This window comes from Tursiops truncatus, chromosome 14 (assembly GCF_011762595.2).
Source record: "Tursiops truncatus isolate mTurTru1 chromosome 14, mTurTru1.mat.Y, whole genome shotgun sequence".
Lineage (NCBI taxonomy): Eukaryota > Metazoa > Chordata > Mammalia > Artiodactyla > Delphinidae > Tursiops > Tursiops truncatus.
In genome coordinates this window covers 49,171,479-49,198,710 of record NC_047047.1, presented here as the reverse complement: position 1 = coordinate 49,198,710, position 27,232 = coordinate 49,171,479, and the positions used below count along the sequence as shown (strand labels likewise).

At 38.1% G+C, this 27,232-nt stretch overlaps 1 protein-coding gene across 1 annotated transcript in view; it reads left to right on the top strand.

Annotated features, from left to right (window-relative positions):
• Positions 1-2,161: 2,161 nt before the first annotated feature.
• The window catches only part of GTF2A1L (general transcription factor IIA subunit 1 like), a 60,671-nt gene continuing 35,600 nt past the window's right edge, over positions 2,162-27,232 (top strand). The window contains exons 1-4 of the mRNA XM_073791372.1: positions 2,162-3,236; positions 3,485-3,623; positions 6,142-6,243; positions 6,433-6,556. Coding sequence (XP_073647473.1) covers positions 3,603-3,623; positions 6,142-6,243; positions 6,433-6,556 — 247 coding nt within the window. The 5' untranslated portion in view covers positions 2,162-3,236; positions 3,485-3,602. The remainder of the gene's footprint in view (positions 3,237-3,484; positions 3,624-6,141; positions 6,244-6,432; positions 6,557-27,232) is intronic.

The window sequence follows — 27,232 nt, the reverse complement described above, 5'->3', positions numbered from 1 at the left end:
GGTAGTAATGTGAACATTAACAGTGTTCCACTGTGTGATAAGGTCACCAGTTGGCCATCGCACTGTGTCACATGGTCATTTTTAACTGAAATCCTATTGGGGTAGGGGGGAGGGATTCATCGTGGTGGAATTGTATCTGATGTTCAAATAATATAAGTTGATTTTAGAGTTGTATTAGAAAATGGAAAATGTTATAAAAGTGCAGAGTATAAACAAATCAGAACTACTAACATTGCAGCCACTTCAAAGTTACAAGGTGAGGTAGAGATTATGTGGATTTTCATTTCCTGAATGATGTGAAGGATGAAACAGAGGCAGAGAAACACAGTACTGCTGGGTTTAGTGCATTGGGTGAAAAATGTTCAGAAACTAATTGTGAATATTTGCTGCCTTAAGGCATATGCTCATAGCCTAACTTGTATTTTTCATTACTGATAAATATATTATTTAGAGTCTAGAGTTACTGAAATGCCCTGCATTTGACTGTAAAATTTAATATGTAAAAGATAATGGGCTGTCTCTAAAATACATTTTTAAAAACATTCTTATTCAGAGAAAGGACTTCATAGATAGGGCCTTTTCTCACAATAAACAAAGAGAAGTTTTTTCTTTACTTTTATAATATCACTGAAACCTCTAGGCAAAAGTAATATGAACTTACAGAATGCAGAGAAATTAATCTGATTATTAAGATTTGCTTAAATGTTACAAAACTAGTGTTGATTACAAATGATATGTTAAATAGATATTATAGCCTCTAAACAAAACAGGAGAAAATGAAAATATGATGCTCTGAACTGTGATGGGCAATTGGGGAAGAGCTTTATATTTTGCCACAGGTGTAATTTCAAAAACTGTGTACTCAAAGACAGACCGAAGCTCAGCATTCCTTTTTTATTCTCTAATTACTAACGTAAAAAGAAAAAGTTACTGTAAAATTGCCTCACTGAGGCTTTGGGATCTTGACATTTCAATTTTAGCATCAAAAGTCTTTTGTGTATGCAACACACTTCCCCTCTGAGTTTGAAAAATTGACAAAAGAAATGTGATCATTACATGACTACAACAGTCTGCTTGTTTGATGATAACCTGGGGTCAACACTATCAAATATCAGCCTATAAAGATTCCTTTACATACTTCTCAAATGCTCTTGTGACTGATGAGGGTACTCAAGAAAGCTTAAATTCTGAGATTACAATGAGGAAAAACCAAGCCTTCACTAGGCACCGTCCAGTCAGAGAATGGGTCCTGTGTTAGTTATCCCATTTTGTGCAACAAATTATCCCCAAACTTAACTGCTTAAAATGACAAATATTTATTATCTCACACAGTTTCCGGTTCAGAGTCTCTCAAAGGGATGCAGACAAGTCAGGGCTGCAATCATCTGACAGCCCAAATGGGGAGGCATCGATTTCCAACAGGGATCCCTGTTGGCTATGGGCTGGAGTCTTCGTTCCTTGCCACATGGGCCTCTCCATAGGCGGAGTGCTTGACTGTCCTCACAACGTGACAGCTGTCTTCTCCCAAGTGAGTGATCTGAAGGAATCCCAAGGAAGGAAGCCACAGTCATTTATAACCTAATCTTAGAAGTGATACATCATTACTTCTGCTTTTCTGTTGGTCACCCAGACAAACCATGCTACAATGTGGGAGGGGAGAACACAAGGTTGCGAATACTAGGAGGTAAGGATCTTTGGGGGCCATCTTGGAAGCTGGCTATCTCAGGTCCCGAGCAGATTTGCAACTTGGATTCACCTGGAATGTAGGTTAAAGTATACCTCCTCTAAAAGCCATTGTCTATTACTGGGAAGAAACTATATCTTAGTCTACTAGTGACCATGCAGACAGACCACCAGGGGCAAATGGAAAGTTACTGACATTTCTCTGCCAGTTACATAACCTCTTGGCAACCTGAGTCTACTAAGTATACTAAGAAACAACAGTTCAACTCAGTCACACTTTTTATGGGTACCAAGGTCCAAATTTAATTTCAAAAGTATGTATGATCTATAGTATAGCCCTGAGAAGGGTAAAATATATAATGAAGTAATATAAAACAGTATGCTGTCACAAAAAGTTAGGTGATTACTAATCCTATGCATTTAGGAATAAAGTTTTAAAACTTGGCTATGAAAAAGATGAAAAATGAGATTTTTTGGCAATAAGCTGAATAATTGAATTGAATTTTTATGATATCAGTAGGAATCAATGACTGCTTTTAGCTTTCTGTTTTGGGTGTAAGTTAAGTCACTTTGAATACTTCTGGTAGTAAATTGCCAGGTAGAGATACAGTCATTAAAAATTACTATGTAACATTCTTGGCTTTTTGTAAAAGAAATTTCAGATAGTTTTCAATTTAGGAAAGTCTTCTAAAGGGCTTCATATAAATTAGCTTCTTGAAACTCACAAACTATAAGGTACCTGGCCCAGGCAAAGCAAATACAGAATGGTTGGATATAAATAGCTTTACTGAACTTACATGCACAAATAAATAAATAAGTAAACAGCCAATTTTAAACCTGATAGGATTTTTAATCATTCAGTAATTTAGCCATCTGGTTAGGTCAGGATCTATCTGCAGGCTAGAAAGTCTGTTTTAAAAGGCAGAGTAGTGGCAATAAATGACTTGTTCCCTTATCTAACCATCTAGGTTATCTGTGCTTACATCTACCCTCAGCCCTAGGCAAGGTATGCCCCTAGATGCTCTACCCTTCAGGGGAAGGAGGGAATTATTACAGGTCAAGAGTGTCATTTCTGCCTGAGGAGGAAAAGGAGCCTGGGTGGTATTGGGGTGCTGACTTTATTTTAGCAGTGGTTCTCCAACTTGGCTGCATAATAGAATCAGATTCTCTGGGGTGAGACTCAGGTGCCAAACCTTTATTAAGCTCCCCAGGTGATTTCAGTGTGCAGCCAAAGCTGAAAATCTTTGGTTTGGGACAAAGAGTCTCATTGAAGTGCCCATCAGAATCACCTGGAGAGCATGTTAAAGTTACAGAAGGCTAGGTCCCAGCCTCAGAGTTTCTGATTCAGTAGGTCTGGGGAGGGACCCAATAATTTGCATTTTTAACAGGTTTCCAGATGAAGCTGATGTTGCTGTCGTACACTTTGAGAACCAATCTTAGAAGAGTTTGACTCTTATTATATACTGGAGTTCAGCTGTGACTGGGGCGTAAGGAGAGGAATGAAAATTGGCAGAAGGAGAGGACAGATACCACTAGCTCCCCTCTTCTCAAAGGTAAAGTGAACTGGGATCTACCGCTGCATTGCTCATCCCCTATTTTCTTAGCCTTTATTTTATAGATTGAGAAAATAAAGGCTCTTCAAGGGTCATGTGGACGGCCCAAAGTTGGTTACACCGGAGTTAACCACCCCGTTTTATCTGGTCTCTTTGCACTTTCAGGTCAACCTCTTAACTGCCTCTGCAGCGCGACTCCACTTAGCCCTCGTCATTAACCTTTGTCTCCTCCCCCGCCCCGCCCCCAGCGTCCTGACGGCGTTGCGTGGACAACGTGCACCTACGTTCAAAGCACGCAAAGAACGGTGCTCGGAGGCGCATCGCGTGCTGCGCAGGCGCAAGCGGCAAGGCGCTGGAGCGGCGGTCATGGAGTCCGTCAACCCGGTGGTAAGGACCACCAGCCTGGCCTCTCGGCCTGTGCTCCGTGCAGAGGGAGCGCGGTCCTGGGCTCTTGGCAGTGGAGCTCCGCACACCCTTTTTTTTTTTCCCTCCTGGCTCTTTACAGACTTTCAGGAGCCCTCTCCCTTAGGGGCTCCTCTGTCCTTCTCCTCCGTGTTAGAGGAAGTAGATGAGGGCCAGTAGCTCAGCCGGAAGTTGGACCAGGCCCCCCGCCAGAAAAACAAGCGCCCCTTTTCTTCTTCTTACTCCTCATCGAACTGAGGTCCTCTAGAGTGAGGATTTGAGAAGGTGGTTAGAGATGGAACGCAACTTAAGCCTCCCAGTTTAGTGTGTTTAGAATTACTGAGTTCAGTTGTACTCTAATTGTAGTTCTTAATTTTAGTATGACCACTGTTGAGTCTAAGCTATATTATTTACCCGAAATAACAGGTAATGTGATACTTTAGGTTACCCCACCACATATTTTTAGAGTTCTCCCGCACCCCTCCATTTCCCCATCCTTAAGCATCTTAATGTTTAAGTGTACAATTGGAATTGATAAACCCAGACTTTGCTTTGTTACCGTTAAGGAGTACATAAACCTCGCATGAGAACTGACAGGCTAAATGGTCTTGTGAGACCCTCTATCAATCCTAAAAATTGATTTAAAGAAAGAAAGTCAAGAAATCACGTTTATTTTCAGTTCATTTCAACAGACTTCACATTTGGTGAAAGGCAATGTGCTTGTCCTGATCTGTGTTGTTTTATGGGTTCCATCTATACATACGAAGGATAAAATGGTTCATTTCTGAAGACAAGTTATTCTTTTAATGTGTATCCTTTTTCTGATAATGTATTTTAATATATGTGAAATAATTATGCTTGAATGTAAGCTTACCGTGTATACCATTTTATTTGATGGTGAAACTCCAACGAGTGTGTGTGTGTTTTCTTTTACATAGGGAAGAGGTTAAGGTGGATTTCCTGGGCTATGCGTAGTGGACTATACATATACTAATGAAGATAACAGGGAAAGAATATAAAGTCTAGCTGTAGTCCTAGAAGAGAAAGTATGTTCAATTCCTACTTTGCTTTTGAAAAATTATGTTCTAATGGGTTATTTTTGATGGCTGCTGTTACATTCTAAGGGTAGATCTTAAAAGATGTTTTTATCCCTAGGAGTTTTTACCTCTAGCTTTAGGTGTGATCACACTAGCTGGGCCTAACACTGACACATCAGTTAAGCACGGCTTTATCAGGGTAGACTGTTTTAGAAGAAGGAACTAATCTAGGGCACTTAATCTTATTGACTATGCTTGTGAATGATGTATTATTTAAATATTACTGATTGGCTTTTTCATAGGCTCACTCTGGGTCTTTAGAAGGAATAAGTTTAATACCTAACTACTCTTCGCATGAATAGGAGTACTTAGAATATTTACTGAGTAGTATGAAAAAGCAGTCCTAGAATGACAGAATTTTCAATTTGGCCTGATTAAGCAATTTGAAATAAGAGCAATTCAACTAAATTCCTATTTTGTTATTTCTTATCAGTAGAACTTCCACTAGGTCAGTATTGTCAGTACACTTAGCATTGCCATTCTTTTTTTGCATTTTTTAATTTTATTTAATTTTATTTGATCTTTTTTGGTGGTGCCGCGTGGCTTGCGGGATCTTAGTCCCCACACCAGGGATTGAACCCAGGCAGTGAAAGCGCCGAGTCCTAACCACTGGACTGCCAGGGAATTTCCTAGCATTGCCATTTTGGACTAGGGTGGGAGTGGAGCACAGTTTACATAGATTTGAAGGACTCAGTTTATTTCACAGGGCTGTTTTTCTATTGATATTGACCAGTTTTTAATCTGGTAAAGATCTGCTTTTAGGATGTTACTTAGTCTCTGCAGTATGCAGATTGTGGAAGGGTAAGGTTTGTTTATTCCTCCTTAGTTTCTCTTAGGAAATCCTTTTTGGTGCAGTTGTACTTTTACTTGACCATGGTTCAGAATATCTTTTTGGACTCTGTATGTTGGAAGCGAGACAGAATTTGGTGACTCTATTGTAGATGCTTGCCCCAAATTTATGGCTTGGAATTTATTTACATTTATGGAAGTAATATAGCAAACTCTAAAAAAGCTCTCTGGGTCCCTCTGAGAAAAAGGTAAATTGAAAACAAAAGGTTCATTTCCACCTGTCTTAAATTAATTTCCTTTTTAAAAAGGAGTGTGGAGGTTAAATACTGACACAAAAGCCAAGGATCCTAAAAGTAACCATACATCTTGATGAGATTATTATCTCATATTTTCTTGTAGTATTGTGATTCAGCCCTATAGATAAGCTGAGACTGTGGGTCTGAAGTTAACCAATTTATGGAAAGCTAAGACTGTATTGGGAATAGGATGCACAGAGTGAAAATCCTTATGGTGGCTTTTCTTCAAATATAAGATTAGAAAGTGTATACTGCATGTTTTTTAAGGCTGGATACACTCAAACTTGAGAATGTAAAACTTTAACAATTGCTTTTATGTAGCCTAAACTCTACAGATCTGTAATTGAAGATGTAATTGAAGGAGTGCGGGATCTATTTGCTGAAGAAGGTATAGAGGAACAAGTCTTAAAAGACTTGAAGCAGGTTTGTAGACAGTAGAAGTTTCTCTCTTGTTTTTTCAGCTTAAAAAAATGGATAAATTAAATTCAAACCCCTTAATTATAGTTTAATACCCATTTATTGTGCCTTCAGCTGACAATTTAAAAGTAAAAAATATGAGTAAATATCCTAATTTTCTTTTTTTTAGAGCAAACATTTTGTTTTTCTCTGCAGCTCTGGGAAACAAAGGTTTTGCAGTCTAAAGCAACAGAAGACTTCTTCAGAAATGGTGTCCATTTGCCTTTGTTCACCCTTCAGTTGCCACACAGCTTGCACCAAACATTGCAATCATCAACAGGTTGGATATAGTTAGTAAATTAGTACTATATGCAGAACAAATTCTCATTTGGTGGTGGTTTGGCATTAGGGTAATGTTCTTAAGGGGAGAGGGCTTGGACTTCAAAATCATTGCTATTAAAAGAACACAGGATAAGTCATCACTGCCATGTAATTATTGACAAAAAAATTAGGTTATTTAAACTATTTTTAAAACTATTATAGTCCACAAAGGTGACAAAGCCTTACTTCATAGGAACAAATTATATAGTTTGTGGGCTATTGGAAATACCCTTTGTTTATCTCAGAGGATTTGATTGGCTCTAGTAAAGGAGTAATCCAGCCAGTTGGTGAAGAAGCAGAGGGAAAGATGGGTGCTTGCAAGCTTGTGCATTCTTTCTCTTTCTCTTGCTATCTGTATGTATTGTAATTCTGTAATTGAAATGGAAGCAAAATGGAGTATAAACAGGAATATGGAGGTTTTTCAGGCTACTTCACAGTTTTGGATATAAAATGATGGCTAGAAATGGACCATATGCGTATTGTCTTTAATCTTGGACTTAAATCTAGACCTCTGCTTTTAAGGGAAATATTTGTCCATATTATGTCTATCAATTTAAACTGGAAAAGACTAACTGCTAAAAGATAAAACAATACTATTATATCTTTCTAGCCTTTATTTCTTTTTTTCTCCTCTGATTCTTATAATCCTTATGCTATCCTGATGTGTGTGTGTATATACATCTACATGTTGATGTACAGAGACGCAGGCACATAGGGATGCACTGACAGGCACAGAGGCACACACCAACAGACATATACAGACTCAGGGGACACACCCAGATACAGACGTGTGCAGATACAGACAGACACACACAAGTAGGTTTTATTGGATTTAGCCGAAATTCAATAGATGAATGTCTGCAAGAGGTAAGGGTAGATTTTGGATTAGATTGTCAGTAAAAACTAGATTGTTCATGGCATACTTGGGAAAATTCACATGAAAATCTTGTGGGTCAAGGTGAGGGGAAGATATCGATAGTAAGGAGGCTACTACCTCGTCTGTTACAAAATGAGAGAATTTAAGTGTGACAGCAATTATAACGTATAAAAATGAAAATAACAATGAGTGTTGAGTTACCAAACACAACTTATATAATGCTGTGCTTAAAATGTGTAACGTTGCTCTTTAAGAGTTAGCCATGGCTGTTTTAATTATTAAGTTGACACATTGAATTACATCAATTGTTCGGTTTTTGGCTATGCTTTCATTTTTAACTTTACTGTTTTATTAGGGCATCCCTTTTATTTCTCTATTTAAATAACATTCTTTTAATTTTTTTCTTCATTAGAGAACTTTAAAGATTTTTTCCTTAGGAGTGGCTTGGAGGGTGGTGAATGTGGAGTAGTAAAATATTTGATTGTCTTTTATGAAAAGCATGGTTCTTAAGAAAAGACTAGCTGGAACCCTACTGTAATACTTGATTTTGCCTCAAGATGGTAATATTACCAGTGATTTAAATCACAAAATAGTCTTGCAACTAATATATCTAGCTGACTTTCACTCAGCACTTCTTTCTTTCTAATTCTGTCTTAGAGGTTAGAATAATAGAAATAATTCCATTTAAACAAGACAGTTTTTCTTCTTATTCTTTTCTACATCATTCATGATGAAGTGAAGAGGAAGCGCATGTATCCTGTAAAACTGCGTTATAGGCCTTTTTCCTATCCCTCTTCATTTCTAGGTACTCTGCAATAAGATTCTTGAAGTAAACAGCCTCATAAAATTGAAGTACTTTTTAATTATATCATCTTGTTGTATGCTTCTAAAAGCCTGATTAAGATAGCCTAAACATACGCTACAACCTTTCTATCTCTTGATAACAAGTTCAAATTAAATCTACAGTGGAATAAGTCCTTTGCCTTTGTCTTCTCCACTGTTAAAATTTGTTTGCCCTGTTGTATTTTCTTTGACTCTCTTATCCATTTGTTTAGTCATTTGCCATATCTTCAGTTGTCAACTTTTTTTTTTTTTTGGTCTCAGGACCTCTTTACACTTAAAAATTGAGAACCTCAAAATGCTTCCTTTTATGTGGGTTGTTAGTATCTATTTACCATATTAGAAATTAAAGCTGAGAAATTTTTAAAATGTTCATTTATTAATTTAAAAATGATTGTATGTTAATATATATTTGTTAAAAATAACTCTTTTCCAGAATAAAAAAATATTTAGTGAGAAGACTGGTATTGTTTTACTTTTCTGCAATTCTTGTTAATGTCTGGCTTAATACAAGACAGCTGGATTCTCATATCTATTTCTAAATTTAATCTGTTGTGATATGTAGTTTTGGCAGGAGAAAATCTAATCTTCCACAGATAGATAATTGGAAAAGGAAGAGTGTTTTAATAGCTTTTTCAGGTAATTTGGTACTATGCTAAAACTCAACACGTGGTAGTTTCTGAGAGGTTAGCTGCAAAGTGTAATCTGAAACCATATCAATGGACTTTTTGTGATGTTAAAGTTCACTGGTATATCTTGCATTTTGAATGACTGTCTAACCCCTGTGTAATTTTGTAACATACGTGGGTGACGTGGAAAATATTGGTTCACTGAGTTATACATTTGACACATTGTTCATTGTACAGGATAAAAAATCATATTAATATCTCCACATATCTCAAAGAAAAGTGTTTAAGTATTGGAAAGTGATGAAGCTTACTGTAGTGGGTCTAGTTTTAAAATTCTAATTTTTGCTTGAAAGCTTGAATTTTATCATTGCCAAACAAATACTGTCAGTTTGTTTTCCTTGAGGTGATGGGCACACTTAGTTCATTTTCAAAAGATTGCCAAATACCCAAGTCTGATGAACCATAGTTTCTGTCAGTTTTTCTTTCAGGTAAAATAGTGTTTCTTGAAAAAAGAAATTAGCTAGGTCAGCTCCCAACTTAAACAATAGCACCATTGGATTTCCTCATACTTTCCTGTACTTCTGTATGCTACAGAAATGCTTTATATGTTCTTCCTATTTCCTCACACAGAATATTAAAAGCAAGTATACTTGAGGGTTGAAATTTAGTAAAAATAATTCTTTATGGTTACATTAAGGAATTTCGTAAGTGAAACAGTTTTGTTGTGGCTGGTTTTATTTGTTTATTTTTAAACTGTGAGTAAATAGCAATGGAGAATAAATACAATGAGCACTACTAAGGTTTGGTGCTTACAAGCTTAATTCATGTGAAGGTGCCTTCAGTTTTATTTATCACGGCTTTGTGCTATCAGTGCAAATGTCAGCACCACCCCCCGCCTTAAAATATTTAGTGAAAAATTAAAAAGGCATATATTGTTTTGATATTATAAAAATAGTTTTGACCTTATGAACACCCTGAAAGTATCTTAGGGACCCCCAGGGGTTTGTACACTAAACTTTGAGAACTGCTGTTCTATTCTTATATTCTATTATATATAATTTATAATCCACTTTTAAAAAATACTTAATTTTTTAGAACATCTTTAGGTTCACAGCAAATTTGAGAGAGGGTACAGAGATTTCCCATATACTCCTTGCTCCCACTCATGCATAGCCTCTCCAGTTAACATACCCCACCAGAGTGGTACATTTGTTACAGTTGATGAACCTGCATTGACACATCGTAAACACCCAAAGACCATAGTTTACATTGTCACTTTTGGTGTTGTACATTCTGTGGGGTTGGGCAAGTTTATAATGACTTGACTCCATTGTAATTACTCCATTGTAATAGTTTCATACAGAGTATATCCATTGCCCAAAATATCTTCTGTGCTCCTCTGCATCTGTTCCCCTCACACCAGTCCCTGGCAACCACTGATCTTTTTACTGTCTCCATAGTTTTGCCTTTTCTAGAATGTCATGTAGTTGTAACACTATAGTATACAGCCTTTTCAGGTTGGCTTCTTTCAGTTAGTAATATGATATTTATATTTGGCTGCGTTGGATCTTCGTTGCTGCACCCGGGTTTTCTTTAGTTGCGGTGAGCGGGGGCTACTCTTCGTTGCGGTGCACGGGCTTCTCATTGCGGTGGCTTCTCCCGCTTCAGAGCACAGGCTCTAGCCACACAGGCTTCAGCAGTTGTGGCATGGTGGGCTCAGCAATTGTGGCTTGTGGGCTCCAGAGCGCAGACTCAGTAGTTCTGGCGCACGGGCCCAGTTGCTCCGTGGCATGTGGGATTCTCCCGGACCAGGGCTTGAACTCGTGTCCCCTGCATTGGCAGACGGATTCTTAACCATTGTGCCACCAGGGAAGTTCAGTAATATGATTTTAAGTTTCTTCCATGTCTTTTCATGGCGTGATAGCTCCTTTCTTTTCAGCACTGAATAATATTCCATTGTCCGGAGGTACCACAGTTTATATATCCATTCGCCTACTGAGGGATGACATCTTGGTTGCTGCCAGGTTTTGGCAATTATGAATAAAAGTGCTGTAAACATTTGTGTGCAGGTTTTTGTGAAGAAATAAGTTTTCAGCTCCTTTGGGCAAATACCAAGAAGTGTGATTGCTGGATCATATGGTAAGAGTATGTTTAGCTTGGTAAGAAACTGTCAAACTGTCTTCCAAAGTGGCTGAACCATTTTACATTCCCCAGCAATGAATGAGAGTCTGTTGCTCCGCATACTTGCCAGCATATTGCTGTTATCAGTGTTCTGAATTTTGTCCATTCCAGTAGGGGTGTAGTGGTATCTCGTTTTAATTTACATTTCCCCAATGACATATGATATGGAGCATCTTTTATATTTTTCATATGCTTATTTGCCATATATATATCTTCTTTGGTGAAGTGTCTATTTAGGTCTTTGGCCCATTTTTTAATTGGTTTGTTTGCTTATTGTTAAGTTTTGAGAGTTCTTTGTGTTTTTTTTTTTTTTGTAAATTTGCCTTTTATTTATCTTTTTTTTTTTACTCTTTTTTAACATCTTTATTGGAGTATAATTGCTTTACAGTGGTGTGTTAGTCTCTGTTGTAGAACAAAGTGAATCAGCTATATGAACACATATATCCCCATATACCCTCCCTCTTGAGTCTCCCTCCCACCCTCCCTATCCCACTCCTCTAGGTGGACACAAAGCACCGAGCTGATCCCCCTGTGCTATGCGGCTGCTTCCCACTAGCTATCTGTTTTATATCTGGTACTGTATATATGTCCATGCCACGCTCTCACTTCGTCCCAGCTTACACTTCCCCCTCCCCGTGTCCTCAAGTCCATTCTCTACGTCTGCATCTTTATTCCTGTCCTGCCCCTAGGTTCTTCAGAACCATTTTTTTTAGATTCCGTATATATGTGTTAGCATATGGTATTTGTTTTTCTCTTTCTGACTTACTTCACTCTGTGTGACAGACTCTGTGTCCATCCACCTCACAACAAATAACTGTTTAATTTCTTTTGATGGCTGAGTAACATTCCATTGTATATATGTGCCACATCTTCTTCGTCCATTCATCTGTCAGTGGGCACGTAGGTTGCTTTCATGTGCTGGATATTGTAAATAGTGTTGCAATGAACATTGTGTTACATGACTCTTTTTGAATTATGGTTTTCTCAGGGTATATGCCCAGTAGTGGGATTGCAGGGTCATATGGTAGTTCTATTTTTAGGTTTTAAGGAACCTCCATACTGTTCTCTATAGTGGCTGTATCAATTTACATTCCCACCAACAGTGCAAGAGGGTTCCCTTTTCTCCACACCTTCTCCAGCATTTCTTGTTTGTAGATTTTTTGATGGTGGCCATTCGGACCAGTGTGAGGTGATACCTCATTGTAGTTTTGATTTGTATTTCTCTAATGATTAATGATGTTGAGCATCCTTTCATGTGTTTATTGGCAATCTGTATGTCTTTGTTGGAGAAATGTCGATTTAGGTCTTCTGCCCATTTTTGAATTGGGTTGTTTTTGATATTGAGCTGCATGAGCTGCTTGTATATTTTGGAGATTAATCCTTTGTCAGTTGCTTTGCAAATATTTTCTCCCATTCTGAGGATTGTCTTTTCATCTTGTTTACGGTTCCCTTTGCTGTGCAAAAGCTTTTAAGTTTCATTAGGTCCCATTGCTTATTTTTGTTTTTATTTCCATTTCTCTAGCAGGTGGGTCAAAAAGGATCTTGCTGTGATTTATGTCATAGGTTGTTCTGCCTATGTTTTTCTTAAAGAGTTTTATAGTGTCTGGCTGTACATTTAGGTCTTTAATCCATTTTGAGTTTATTTTTGTGTATGGTGTTAGGAAGTGTTCTAATTTCATTCTTTTACATGTAGCTGTCCAGTTTTCCCAGCACCACTTATTGAAGAGGCTGTCTTTTCTCCATTGTATATTCTTGCCTCCTTTATCAAAGATAAGGTGACCATATGTGCATGGGTTTATCTCTGGGCTTTCTATCCTGTTCCGTTGATCTATATTTCTCTTCTTGTGCCAGCACCATACTGTCTTGATTACTGTAGCTTTGTATTATAGTCTGAAGTCCAGGAACTGATCCCTCCAGCTCCATTTTTCTTTCTCATGATTGCTTTGGCTATTTGGGGTCTTTTGTGTTTCCATACAAATTGTAAAATTTTTTGTTCTACCTCTGTGAAAAATGCCATTGGTAATTTGATAGGGATTGCATTGAATCTGCAGATTGCTTTGAGTAGTATAGTCATTTTCACAATGTTGATTCTTCCAATTCAGGAGCATGGTATATGTCTCCATCTGCTTGTGTCATCTTTAATTTCTTTCATCAGTGTCTTATAGTTTTCTGCATACAGGTTTTTTGTCTTCTTAGGTAGGTTTATTCCTAGATATTTTATTCTTTTTGTTGCAGTGGTAAATGGGAGTGTTTCCTTAATTTCCCTTTCAGATTTTTCATCATTAGTGTATAAGAATGCAAGAGATTTCTGTGCATTAATTTTGTATTCTGCTACTTTACCAAATTCATTGATTAGCTCTAGTAGTTTTCTGGTAGCATCTTTAGGATTCTCTATGTATAGTATCATGTCATCTGCAAACAGTGACAGTTTAACTTCTTCTTTTCTATTTGGATTCCTTTTACTTCTTTTTCTTCTCTGATTGCTGTGGCTGAAACTTCCAAAACTAAGTTGAATGATAGTGGTGAGAGTGGGCAACCTTGTCTTGTTCCTTATCTTAGTGGAAATGGTTTCATTTTTCCCCATTGAGAATGATGTTGGCTGCAGGTTTGTCATATATGGCCTTTATTATGTTGAGGTAAGTTCCCTCTATGCCTACTTTCTGGAGAGGTTTTATCATAAATTGGTGTTGAATTTTGTAAAACGCTTTTTCAGCATCTATTGAGATGATCATATGGGTTTTCTCCTTCAATTTGTTAATATGGTGTATCACATTGATTGATTTGTGTATATTGAAGAATCCTTGCATTCCTGGGATAAACCCCACTTAATCATGGTGTATGATCTGTTTAAAGTGCTGTTGGATACTGTTTGCTAGTATTTTGTTGAGGGTTTTTGCATCTGTGTTCATCAGTGTTACTGGCCTGTAGTTTTCTTTGTGACAGCTTTGTCTGGTTTTGGTATCAGGGTGATGGTGGCCTCATAGAATGAGTTTGGGAGTGTTCCTCCCTCTGCTATATTTTGGAAGAGTTTGAGAACGATAGGTGTTAGCCCCTCTCTAAATGTTTGATAACATTCGCCTGTGAAGCCATCTGGTCCTGGGCTTTTGTTTGTTGAAAGATTTTTAATCACAGTTTCAATTTCATTACTTGTGATTGGTCTGTTTATATTTTCTATTTCTTCCTGGTTCTGTCTTGGAAGGTTTTGCTTTTCTAAGAATTTGTCCATTTCTTCCAGATTGTCCATTTTATTGGCATACAATTGATTGTAGTAATCTCTCATGATCCTTTATATTTCTGCAGTGTCTGTTGTAACTTCTTGTTCATTTCTGATTTTATTGATTTGAGTCCTCTCCCTCTTTTTCTTGATGAGTGTGGCTAATGGTTTATCAATTTTGTTTATCTTCTCAAAGAACCAGGTTTTAGTTTTATTGATCTTTGCTATTGTTTTCTTCATGTCTTTTTCATTTATTATCTGATCTGATCTTTATGATTTCTTCTGCTAACTTTGGGGGTTTTTTTGGTTCCTTTTTCTCTATTTGCTTTAGGTGTAACATTAGGTTGTTTATTTGTGAGTTTTCTTGTTTCTTGAGGTAAGAATATATTGCTATAAACTTCCCTCTTAGAACTGGTTTTGCAGCATCCCATAGGCTTTGGGTTGTCATGTTTTCATTGTCATTTGTTTCTAGATAGTTTTTGATTTCCTCTTTGATTTCTTCAGTGATCTCTTGGTTATTTAGTAGTGTATTGTTTAGCCTCCATGTGTTTGTATTTTTTACAGATTTTTTTCCCTGTAATTGATATCTAGTCTTGTAGTGTTGTGGTTCGAAAAGATACTTGATATGATTTCGGTTTTCTTAAATTCACCAAGGCTTGATTTGTGACCCAAGATATGATCTATCCTGGAGAATGTTCCATGAGCACTTGAGAAGAAAGTGTGTTCTGTCGTTTTTGGATGGAATCTCCTATAATTATCAGTTAAGTCCATCTTGTTTAATATGTCATTTAAAGCTTCTCTTTCCTTATTTATTTTCATTTTGGACGATCTGTCCATTGGTGTAAGTGAGATGTTAAAGTCCCCCACTATTATTGTGTTATTGTCGATTTCCTCTTTTAGAGCTGTTAGCAGTTGCCTTATGTGTTGAGGTGCTCCTATGTTTGATGCCTGTATATTTATAATTGTTATATCTTCTTCTTGGATTGATCCCTTGATCATTATGTAGTGTCCTTCCTTGTCTCTTGTAACATTCTTTATTTTAAAGTCTATTTTATCTGAGTATTGCTACTCGAGCTTTCTTCTGATTTCCATTTGCATGGAATATCTTTTTCCATCCCCTCACTTTCAGTCTGTATGTGTCCCTAGGTCTGAAGTAGGTCTCTTGTAGACAGCATATGTACAGGTCTTGTTTTTGTATCCATTCAGCCAGTCTGTGTCTTTTGGTTGGAGCATTTAATCCATTTACATTTAAGGTAACTCTTGATATGTATGTTCCTATTACCATTTTCTTAGTTTTTTGGGGTTTGTTATTTTAAGTCTTTTCCTCCTCTTGTGTTTCCTGCCTAGAGAAGTTCCTTTAGCATTTGTTGTAAAGGTGGCTTGGTGGTGCTGGATTCTGTTAGCTTTTGCTTCTCTGTAAAGATTTTAATTTCTCCATCGAATTTGAATGAGATCCTTGCTGGGTAGAGTAATCTTGGTTGTAGGTTTTTCCCTTTCATCACTTAAATATGTCCTGCCACTCCCTACTGGCTTGCAGTTTCTGCTGAAAGATCAGCTGTTAACCTTATGGGGATTCCCTTGTATGTTATTTGTTGTTCTTCCCTTGCTGCTTTTAATATTTTTTCTTTGTATTTAACTTTTGATAGTTCGATTAATATGTGTCTTGGCGTGTTTCTCCTTGGATTTATCCTGCTTGGAACTCTCTGTGCTTCCTGGACTTGATTGACTATTTCCTTTCCATATTAGGGAAGTTTTCAACTGTATTCTCTTGAAATATTTTCTCAGTCCCTTTCTTTTTCTTTTCTTCTTCTGGGACACCTATAATTTAAATGTTGATGTGTTTAATGTTGTCCCAGAGGTCTCTGAGACTGTTCTCAATTCTGTTCATTCTTTTTTCTTTATTCTGCTCTGAGGTAATTATTTCCACTATTTGATCTTCCAGGTCACTTGTCCATTCTTCTGCCTCAGTTATTCTGCTATTGATTCCTTCTAGAGAATTTTAAATTTCATTTATTGTGTTGTTCATCATTGTTTGTTTGCTCTTTAGTTCTTCTAGGTCCTTGTTAAATGTTTCTTATACTTTCTCCATTCTGTTTCCAAGATTTTGGATCATCTTTACTATCATTATTCTGAATTCTTTTTCAGGTAGACTGCCTATTTCCTCTTCATTTGTTTGGTCTGGTGGGTTTTTACCTTGCTCCTTCATCTGCTGTATATTTCTCTGTCTTCCCGTCTTGCCTAACTTAGTGTGTTTGGGGTCTCCAGCCTGCAGGTTTGTAGTTCCCATTGTTTTTGGTGTCTGCCCCCAGTGGGTAAGGTTGGTTCAGTGGGTTGTGTCGGCTTCCTGGTGGAGGGGACTGGTGCCTGTGTTCTGGTGGATGAGGCTGGATCTTGTCTTTCTGGTGGTCAGGACCACGTCTGGTGTGTGTTTTGGGGATGTTTGTGAATTCAATATGATTTTAGGCAGCCTCTGTTCTAATGGGTGGGGTTGTGTTCCTGTCTTGCTAGTTGTTTGGCGTGGGATGTCTAGTACTGGAGCTTGCTGGTCGTTGAGTGGAGCTGGGTGTAAGCATTGAGACGGAGGTCTCTGGGAGAGCTCTTGCCGATTGATATTATATTGATATCTTGCCGGGATATCTGTGGTGGTCCAGTGTCCTGAACTCGGCTCTCTCACTTCAGAGACTCAGACCTGACCCCTGGCCAGAGCACCAAGACCCTGTGAGCCACATGGCTCTTTTGGGAAGTCTGAGGTCTTCTGCCAGCATTCAGTAGGTATTCTGTAGTATTTGTTCCACATGTAGATGTATTTTTCCGAGATCAAACGAGATCAGGCGTGTTCAGGATGGTATGGCGGTAGACTTTAGATGTATTTTTGATGTATTTGTGGGGAGGAAAGTGATCTCCATGTCTTACTCCTCCACCACCTTGAAGGTCCTCCATCTCTTTGTTTATTTTGGATAACAGTCCCTTATCAGGTATGTCTTTTGCAAATATTTTCTCCCAAACTGTGGCTTGTCTCCTCATTCTCCTTACATTGTCTTTTGCAAAGCAGTTTTTAATTTTAATGAAGTCCAGCTTATCAGTTATGTCTTTCATGGATTGTTCCTTCAGTGTTGTATTAAAAAAGTCATTGCTATGCTCAAGTCATGTAGATTTTCTCATATGTTATTTTCTAGGAGTTTTACAGTTTTGCATTTTACATTTAGCTCTGTGATCCATTTTGAGTTAACTTTTGTGAAGCGTGTAAGGTCTGTATCTAGGTTCATTTTTTTTTTGCACTGGATGTTCAGTTGTTCCAGCACTATTTGTTGAAGAGACTATCTTTGCTCCATCGTATAGCTTATGCTCCTTTGTCAAAGATCAGTTGATTATATTTATGGGGATCTATTTCTTGGCTGTCTGTTCTGTTCCACTGATCTATTTGTCTATTTTTTTGCCATCTATTTGTGTACACTGTCTTGATTACTGTAGCTTTACAGTAAGTCTTGAAGTTGGGTAGTGATAGTAGTTCATCATTTTCTCCTTGAATATCATATTGGCTATTCTGGGTCTTTTGCTTATAATCCACTTTTCTTCTTTTTTCTTTTTTTTTTTGCAGTATGCGGGCCTCTCACCACTGTGGCCCCTCCTGCTGCGGAGCACAAGCTCCGGACGCACAGGTCCAGCAGCCATGGCCCACAGGCCCAGATGCCCCGCGGTATGTGGGATCCTCCCGGACCGGGGCACGAACCCGCGTCCCCTGCATCGGCAGGCGGACTCCCAACCGCTGCACCACGAGGGAAGCCCTATAATCCACTTTTGAGAGAGAAATGGGATTCTGTTAATAATAACCTCAGGATTTCCCTGGTGGTGCAGTGGTTGAGAATCTGTCTGCCAATGCATGGGACATGGGTTTGATCCTTGGTCTGAGAAGATCCCACATGCAGTGGAGCAACTAAGCCCGTGCGCCACAACTACTGAGCCTGCACTCTAGAGCCCACGTGCCACAAGTACCGAAGCCCACGTGCCTAGAGCCCGAGCTCCGCAACAAGAGAAGCCACCGCAGTGAGAAGCCCGCACACTGCAACGAAGAGTAGCCCCCACTTGCTGCAACTAGAGGAAGCCCGCGCGCAACAACAAGACCCAAGGCAGTCATAAATAAATAAATAAATAGTAATAATAATAATAACCTCAGAATAACAGGTGTAAACTAGGACTGTCCTGAGCACACTGGGACAGGTAGTCACTTTGTCTATAATTGCCTTATTTCTAGGGCAATTCAAATCATCTTCTGCTATTTGGTCTTCATGTCACATAGTCTTTTTGATGAAGCCATCAGTCATTGTGGGAGGAAGACAGGGAAGAACCAGGAACATTGAGACGTTTGTTAGCTTTCATCTTTGAGCATTAAAACTCCTAAACTTCAGGTACAAACTGTATGTCCTGTTGTTCTTGAATTTGGATCTGTTAAAATTTTCAGCAGTGTTGTTTCTTGAGGTGGTTTGAGTTAGAATATTCAGTGTGGTCATCAGGAGACAGTCATATACTAAAGGGTAGTCACAAAAAAGAAATTTACCAGTTTTTGCACCTCTTGAATAATGTGACTTGGATATTAAAATTTGGTATGGTTCAAAGAGGGACCAAATATTGTTCAATGGTTAACTGCCTTAATGTATCAAAGACTTTTTGGTGTGTAGGGAAAAATACACTTATAAATGTGAATGTTGTTGTGCTATGCTATTTTTTCTGCAAAACTCCTTAAATTATATTTGTCGGATTAAATTCTTCCTTTATTCTAAAGCTTATTGTTTATGAAATTTACTATTTCTAGAATATATACATGAAGACCAAAATTCTGACACTTTAAGTAAAAACATGTATTCAGTTAAAACTTAATTGGTTATTGACACTATCTTGAGTATTTTAAAAAGTATGTTTCAGGCACATATAATGGTGTACGTAATTCGTGAATGTATATGAATGATGAATATAACTGGTGAATTTAGTATCAAAATTAAGTAGAAGCTACATGAAACTTTACTCTAAAATTTTGTTAGTTCAATTTTTTGATGGCTCTAAAGAAACTCTTAAAACTCTTTTAGCTCTGTTTGATTTGTATGAGTGGAGAGAATTATCCTTTGGGATTTATTGCTGAGTATTTAACAGGGGAGAATTGTTGCTATTTTTCCTCAAGAAATTCATTTAATTGCTTCAGACAGTATGTTAACAGATTTTTGTTTCCTCTCAGGCTATGGCTTATGCTGTACCAGCCTAAGCTTTTCTCACTTCAGCTAATTAAGACTAATACCATTGTGTTCCTGCCACTCCAGTTCTAATTTAGCCTTTCCAAAAAGAATGCTGGTTAAGAAGTAAAGCTATAGATGACAGAGGATAAAAATAATTTTGTACTTCATTAACCATCAGTCTTTGTAGCTTCACTTCTGTTGTCTTAATGTGAGAAGAATCGTTAGTTAAAAAAAATTTGCTCTTCTGAGCTGTTTGTGGTATATCATGGAGCCATGCTAGTGTCAGAAATGGGTCTTTAGGACAGTTCTTAATACAATATGTGAAAAAATACCATAAAAAACATTACATTCAGTAAATACGTGCTGCATAAACATGCTAAAATGTTTTTGTTTTTATTAAAGAAAAGGCAAAATGGTCTTCTGTCAGGTTCAAGTAGGTAAAATGAACCTTGAGGTAAGGTTTAAGGTTACATTGGTCAACTGAGATCCTTCTAATAACTATTTGTTCTTTAGACTTACTTAAAAAAATTTTATTGGAGTATAGTTGATTTAAAATATTGTGTTAGTTTTAGCTGTACTGCAAAGTGAATCAATTATACATATACATCTATCCACTCTTTTTTAGATTCTTTTCCCGTATAGGTATTACAGAGTATTGAGAAGAGTTCCCTGTGCTATGCAGTAGTTCCCTATTAGTTACCTATTTTATATATAGTAGTGTGTATATATCAATCCCAATCTCCCAATTTATCCCTCCCCCTTTCCCCACCTGGTAACCATAAGTTTATTTGTACATCTGTGACTCTGTTTCTGTTTTGTAAATAAGTTCATTTGTACCATTTTTTTGGATTCCACATATAAGTGATATCATATGATGTTTGTCTTTCTCTGTCTGACTTACTCAGTATGACAATCTCTAGGTTCATCCATGTTGCTGCAAATGACATTATTTTGTTCTTTTTTATGGCTGAGTAGTATTAAGACTTATTATTATTTTTTTTTTCCTGTACGTGGGCCTCTCACTGTTGTGGCCTCTCCCATTGCAGAGCACAGGCTCTGGACACGCAGGCTCAGCGGCCATGGCTCACGGGCCCAGCCCCTCCACGGCATGTGGGATCTTCCCGGACTGGGGCACGAACCCGTGTCCCCTGCATCAGCAGGCGGACTCTCAACCACTGCGCCACCAGGGAAGCCCTATTTTTTTTAATTTTTGAATTTTATTTTATTTATTTTGTTATATAGCAGGTTCTTATTAGTGATCAGTTTTATAAACATCAGTGTATACATGTCAATCCCAATCACCCAATTCAGCACACCACCATCCCCACCCCCCCCCGCGGCTTTCCCCCCTTGGTGTCCATACATTTGTTCTCTACATCTGTGTCTCAACTTCTGCCCTGCATACCGGTTCATCTGTACCATTTTTCTAGGTTCCACATACATGCGTTCATATACGATATTTGTTTTTCTCTTTCAGACTTACTTCAGTCTGTATGACAGTCTCTAGATCCATCCACGTCACTACAAATGACCCAATTTTGTTCCTTTTTAGGGCTGAGTAATATTCCATTGTTATATGTACCACATCTTCTTTATCCATGCATCTGTCGATGGGCATTTAGGTTGCTTCCATGACTTGGCTATTGTAAATAGTGCTGCAGTGAACATTGGGGTGCATGTGTCTTTTTGAATTATGGTGTTCTCTGGGTATATGCCCAGTAGTGGGATTGCTGGATCATATGGTAATTCTATTTTTAGTTTTTTAAGGAACCTCCATACTGTTCTCCATAGTGGCTGTATCAATTTACATTCCCACCAACAGTGCAAGAGGGTTCCCTTTTCTCCACACCCTCTCCAGCGTTTGTTATTTGTAGGTTTTCTGATGATGCCCATCCTAACTGGTGTGAAGTGATAACCTCATTGTAGTTTTGATTTGCATTTCTCTAATAATTAGGGATGTTGAACAGCTTTTCATGTTCTTCTTGGCCATCTGTATGTCTTCTTTGGAGAAATGTCTATTTAGGTCTTCCGCCCATTGTTGGATTGGGTTGTTTGTTTAATATTGAGCTGCATGAGCTGTTTATATATTTTGGAGATTAATCCTTTGTCCATAGATTTGTTTGCAAATATTTTCTCCCATTCTGAGGGTTGTCTTTTCGTCTTGTTTATGGTTTCCTTTGCTGTGCAAAAGCTTTTAAGTTTCATTAGGTCCCATTTGTTTATTTTTGTTTTTATTTCCATTGCTCTAAGAGGTGGATCAAAAAAGATCTTGCTGTGGTTTATGTCAAAGAGTGTTCTTCCTCTGTTTTCCTCTAAGAGTTTTATAGTGTCCGGTCTTACATTTAGGTCTCTTATCCATTTTGAGTTTATTTTTGTGTATGGTGTTAGGGAGTATTCTAATTTCATTCTTTCACATGTAGCTGTCCAGTTTTCCCAGCACCACTTATTGAAGAGACTGTCTTTTCTCCATTGTATATCCTTGCCTCCTTTTTCATAGATTATTTGACCATAGGTGCGTGGGTTTATCTCTGGGCTTTCTATCTTGTTCCATTGATCTTTGTTTCTGTTTTTATGCCAGTACCATATTGTCTGGATTACTGTAGCTTTGTAGTATAGTCTTAAGTCAGGGAGTCTGATTCCTCCAGCTCCGTTTTTTTTTTCCCCACAAGACTGCTTTTGCTATTCGGGGTCTTTCATGTCTCCATACAAATTTTAAGATTATTTGTTCTAATTCTGTAAAAAATGCCATTGGTAATTTGATAGAGATTGCATTGAATCTGTATATTGCTTTGGGTAGTGTAGTCATTTTCACAATATTGACTTTTCCAATCCAAGAACATGGTATATCTCTCCATCTGTTGGTATCATCTTTACTTTCATTCATCAGTGTCTTATAGTTTTCTGCATACAGGTCTTTTGTTTCCCTAGGAGGGTTTATTGCTAGGTATTTTATTCTTTTTGTTGCAATGGTAAATGGGAGTGTTCCCTTAATTTCTCTTTCAGAGTTTTCATCATTAGTGTATAGGAATGCAAGAGATTTCTGTGCATTAATTTTGTGTCCTGCTACTTTACCAAATTCATTGATTAGCTCTAGTAGTTTTCTAGTGGCCTTTTTAGGATTCTTTATGTATAGTATCATGTCATCTGCAAACAGTGACAGTTTTACTTCTTCTCTTCCAATTTGTATTCCTTTTATTTCTTTTTCTTCTCTGATTGCCATGACTAGGACTTCCAAAACTATGTTGAATAATAGTGGTGAGAGTGGACATCCTTGTCTTGTTCCTGATCTTAGAGGAAATGCTTTCAGTTTTTCACCATTGAGAATGAGGTTTGCTGTGGGTTTGTCATATATGGCCTTTATTATGTTTAGGTAAGTTCCCTCTATGCCTACTTTCTGGATGGTTTTTATCATAAATGGGTGTTGAATTTTGTTAGAAGCGTTTTCTGCATCTATTGAGATGATCATATGGTTTTCCTTCTTCAATTTGTTAATATCACATTGATTGATTTGCATATATTGAAGAACCCTTGCATCCCTGGGTAAATCCCACTTGATCATGGTGTATGATCCTTTTTATGTGTTGTTGGAGTCTGTTGGCTAGTCTTTTGTTGAGTATTTTTGCATGTATATTCATCAGTGATATTGGTCTGTAATTTTCTTTTTTTGTAGTATCTTTGTCTGGTTTTGGTATCAGAGTGATGGTGGCCTCATAGAATGAGTTTGGGAGTGTTCCTTCCTCTGCGATTTTTTGGAAGAGTTTGAGAAGGATGGGTGTTAGCTCTTCTCTAAATGTTTCATAGAATTCATCTGTGAAGCCATCTGGTCCTGGACTTTTGTTTGTTGGAAGATTTTTAATCACAGTTTCAATTTCATTACTTGTGATTGGTCTGTTCATACTTTCTATTTCTTCCTGGTTCAGTCTTGGATGGTTATACCTTTGTAAGAATTTGTCCATTTCTTCCAGGTTGTCCATTTGATTGGCATAGAGTTGCTTGTAGTAGTCTCTAAGGATGCTTTGTATTTCTGCGGTTTCTGTTGTAACTTCTCCTTGTTCATTTCTAATTTTAGTGATTTGAGACCTCTCCCTCTTTTTCTTGATGTGTCTGGCTAATGGTTTATCAATTTTGTTTATCTTCTCAAAGAACCAGCTTTTAGTTTTATTGATCTTTGCTATTGTTTTCTTTGTTTCTATTTCATTTATTTCTGCTCTGATCTTGATGATTTCTTTCCTTCTGCTAACTTTGGGTTTTGTTTGTTCTTCTTTCTCTAGTTCCTTTAGGTTTAACGTTAGATTGTTTATTTGAGATTTTTCTTGTTTCTTGAAGTAGCCTCGTATTGCTATAAACTTCCCTCTTAGAACTGCTTTTGCTGCATCCCATAGGTTTTGGATCGTCGTGTTTTCATTGTCATTTGTCTCTAGGTATTTTTTGATTTCCTCTTTGATTTTTTCAGTGATCTCTTGTTTATTTAGTAATGTATTGTTTAGCCTCCATGTGTTTGTGTTTTTATGTTTTTTTCCCTGTAATTGATTTCTAATCTCATAGCGTTGTGGTCAATAAAGATGCTTGATATGAGTTCAATTTTCTTAACTTTACTGAGGCTTGGTTTGTGACCCAAGATGTGATCTGTCCTGGAGAATGTTCCATCCGCACTTGAGAGGAAAGTGTAATCTGCGCTTTTTGGATGGAATGTCCTATAAATATCAATTAAATCTATCAGGTCTATGTGTCATTTAAAGCTGTGTTTCCTTATTAATTTTCTGTTTGGATGATCTGTCCATTGTTGTAAGTGAGGTGTTAAAGTCCCCCACTATTGTGTTACTGTCGATTTCCTCTTTTATAGCTGTTAGCAGTGGCCTTATGTATTGAGATGCTCCTATGTTGGGTGCATATATGTTTATAATTGTTATATCTTCTCCTTGGATTGATCCCTTGATCATTATGTAGTGTCCTTCCTTGTCTCTTGTAACATTCTTTATTTTAAAGTCTATTTTATCTCATGTAAGTATAGCTACTCCAGCTTTCTTTTGATTTTCATTTGCATGGAATATCCTTTTCCATCCCCTCACTTTCAGTCTGTTGTGTCCCTAGGTCTGAAGTGAGTCTCTTGTAGACAGCATATATATGGTTCTCTTTTTGTATCCATTCAGCAAGCCTATGTCTTTTGATTGGAGCATTTAATCCATTCATGTTTAAGGTAATTATTGACATGTATGTACCTATGACCATTTTCTTAATTGTTTTGTTTTTGTTTTTGTAGTTCCTTTTGTTCTCTTGTATTTCCCACTTAGAGAAGTTCCTTTAGCATTTGTTTTAGAGTTCGTTTGGTGGTGCTGAATTTCCTTAGCTTTTGCTTGTCTGTACAGCTTTTGATTTCTCCGTCAAATCTGAATGAGATCCTTGCCGGGTAGAGTAATCTTGGTTGTAGGTTTTCCCTTTCATCACTTTAAGTATATCATGCCACTCCCTTCTGGGTTGTAGAGTTTGTACTAAGAAATCAGCTGTTAACCTTATGGGGATTCCCTTGTATGTTATTTGTTGTTTTTCCCTTGCTGCTTTCAATAATTTTTCTTTGTCTTTAATTTTTGTCAATTTGATTACTATGTGTCTCAGCATGTTTCTCCTTGGGTTTATCCTGTATGGGACTTGCTGCGCTTCCTGGACTTGGGTGGCTATTTCCTTTCCCATGTTAGGGAAGTTTTTGACTGTAATCTCTTCAGATATATTCTCGGGTCCTTTCTCTCTCTCTTCTCCTTCTGGGACCCCTATAATGCGAATGTTGTTGCGTTTAATGTTGTCTCTTAGGCTGTCTTCATTTCTTTTCATTCTTTTTTGTTTATTCTGTTCCGAGGCAGTGAATTCCACCATTCTGTCTTCCAGTTCACTTATCCGTTCTTCTGCCTCAGATATTCTGCTGTTGATTCCTTCTAGTGTAGCTTTCATTTCAGTTATTGTATTGTTCATCTCTGTGTGTTTGTTCTTTAATTCTTCTAGGTCTTTGTTAAACATTTCTTGCATCTTCTCAATCTTTGCCTCCATTCTTTTTCCGAGGTCCTGGATCATCTTCACTATCGTTATTCTGAATTCTTTTTCTGGATGGTTGCCTGTCTCCACTTCATTTAGTTGTTTTTCTGGGGTTTTATCTTGTTCCTTCATCTGGTACCTATCCCTCTCCCTTTTTATCTTGTCTGTCTTTTTTTTTTTTTTTTTTTTTTGTGGTATGCGGGCCTCTCACAGTTGTGGCTCCTCCCGTTGTGGAGCACAGGCTCCAGACGCGCAGGCGCAGTGGCCATGGCTCATGGGCCCAGCCGCTCCATGGCATGTGGGATCTTCCCAGACCGGGATACGAAGCTGTTTCCCCTGCATCGGCAGGCAGACTCTCAACCACTGCGCCACCAGGGAAGCCCTGTCTGTCTTTCTTTGAATGTGGTTTTTGTTCCACAGGCTGCAGGGTTGTAGTTCTTTTTGCTTCTGCTGTCTGCCCTCTGATGGATGAGGCTATCTAAGAGGCTTGTGTAAGTTTCCTGATGGGAGGGACTAGTTGTGGGGTAGAGCTGACTGTTGCTCTGGTGGGCAAAGCTCAGTAAAAGTTCAATCTGCTTGACTGTTGATGAGTGGGGCTGGGTTCCCTCCCTGTTGGTTGTTTGGCTTGAGGCAACCCAACAGTGGAGCCTACCTGGGCTCTTTGGTGGGGCTAATGACAGACTCTTGGAGGGCCCTCACCAAGGAGTACTTCCCAGAACATCTGCTACCAGTGTCCTTGTCCCCACGGTGAGCCACAGCCACCCCCCTCCTCTGCAGGAGACCCTCCAACATTAGCAGGTAGGTCTGGTTCAATCTTCCCTGGGGTCACTGCTCCTTCCTCTGGGTCCTGATGCGCTCCCTACTTTGTGTGTGCCCTACAAGAGTGGGGTCTCTGTTTCCCCCAGTCCTGTCGAAGTCCTGCAGTCAATTCCCACTAGGCTTCAAAGTCTGATTTTCTAGGAATTCCGCCTCTCATTGCCAGACCCCCAGGTTGGGAAGCCTGACGTGGGGCTCAGAACCTTCACTCCAGTCGGTGGACTTCTGTGCTATAAGTGTTCTGCAGTCTGTGAGTCACCCACCCAGCAGTTATGGGATTTGATTTTATTGTGATTGCGCCCCTCCTACCGTCTCATGGTGGCTTCTTCTTTGTCTGTGGATATGGGGTGTCTTTTTTGGTGAGTTCCAATCTCTTCTTGTCGATGATTGTCCAGCAGCTAGTTGCGATTCTGGTGTTCTCGCAAGAGGGAGTGAGGGCACGTCCTTCTACTCCACCATCTTGGTTTCTCTCAGGTCAATCTTTTAGATGTATGATAAATGAAGGGATAGTTAGCATAGAAAATTGGTGATAATAAAGGAAAGATATATGAAATTATAGGTTTATTGCAGGTTGAATTGGTGAATTGAAATTTTTTTTGAACCTATACGATTTGGAATGGTTTATGTTGGGTTACATTTTTTTGCTCAAAGAATAGTTGGTTGGAAACATGCCACTTTAACAAATACTACTTTTTCTCCCATCTAAAAAGTTGTAATGGAGGTTTAGTGGTACATTGGCTTCCTAAAGACAACCTTTTAGGTATTTTGTTATGGATTTCTATAATACAGTATACTTGATTACAATGAGATTTCATTTTGGAAATCTATA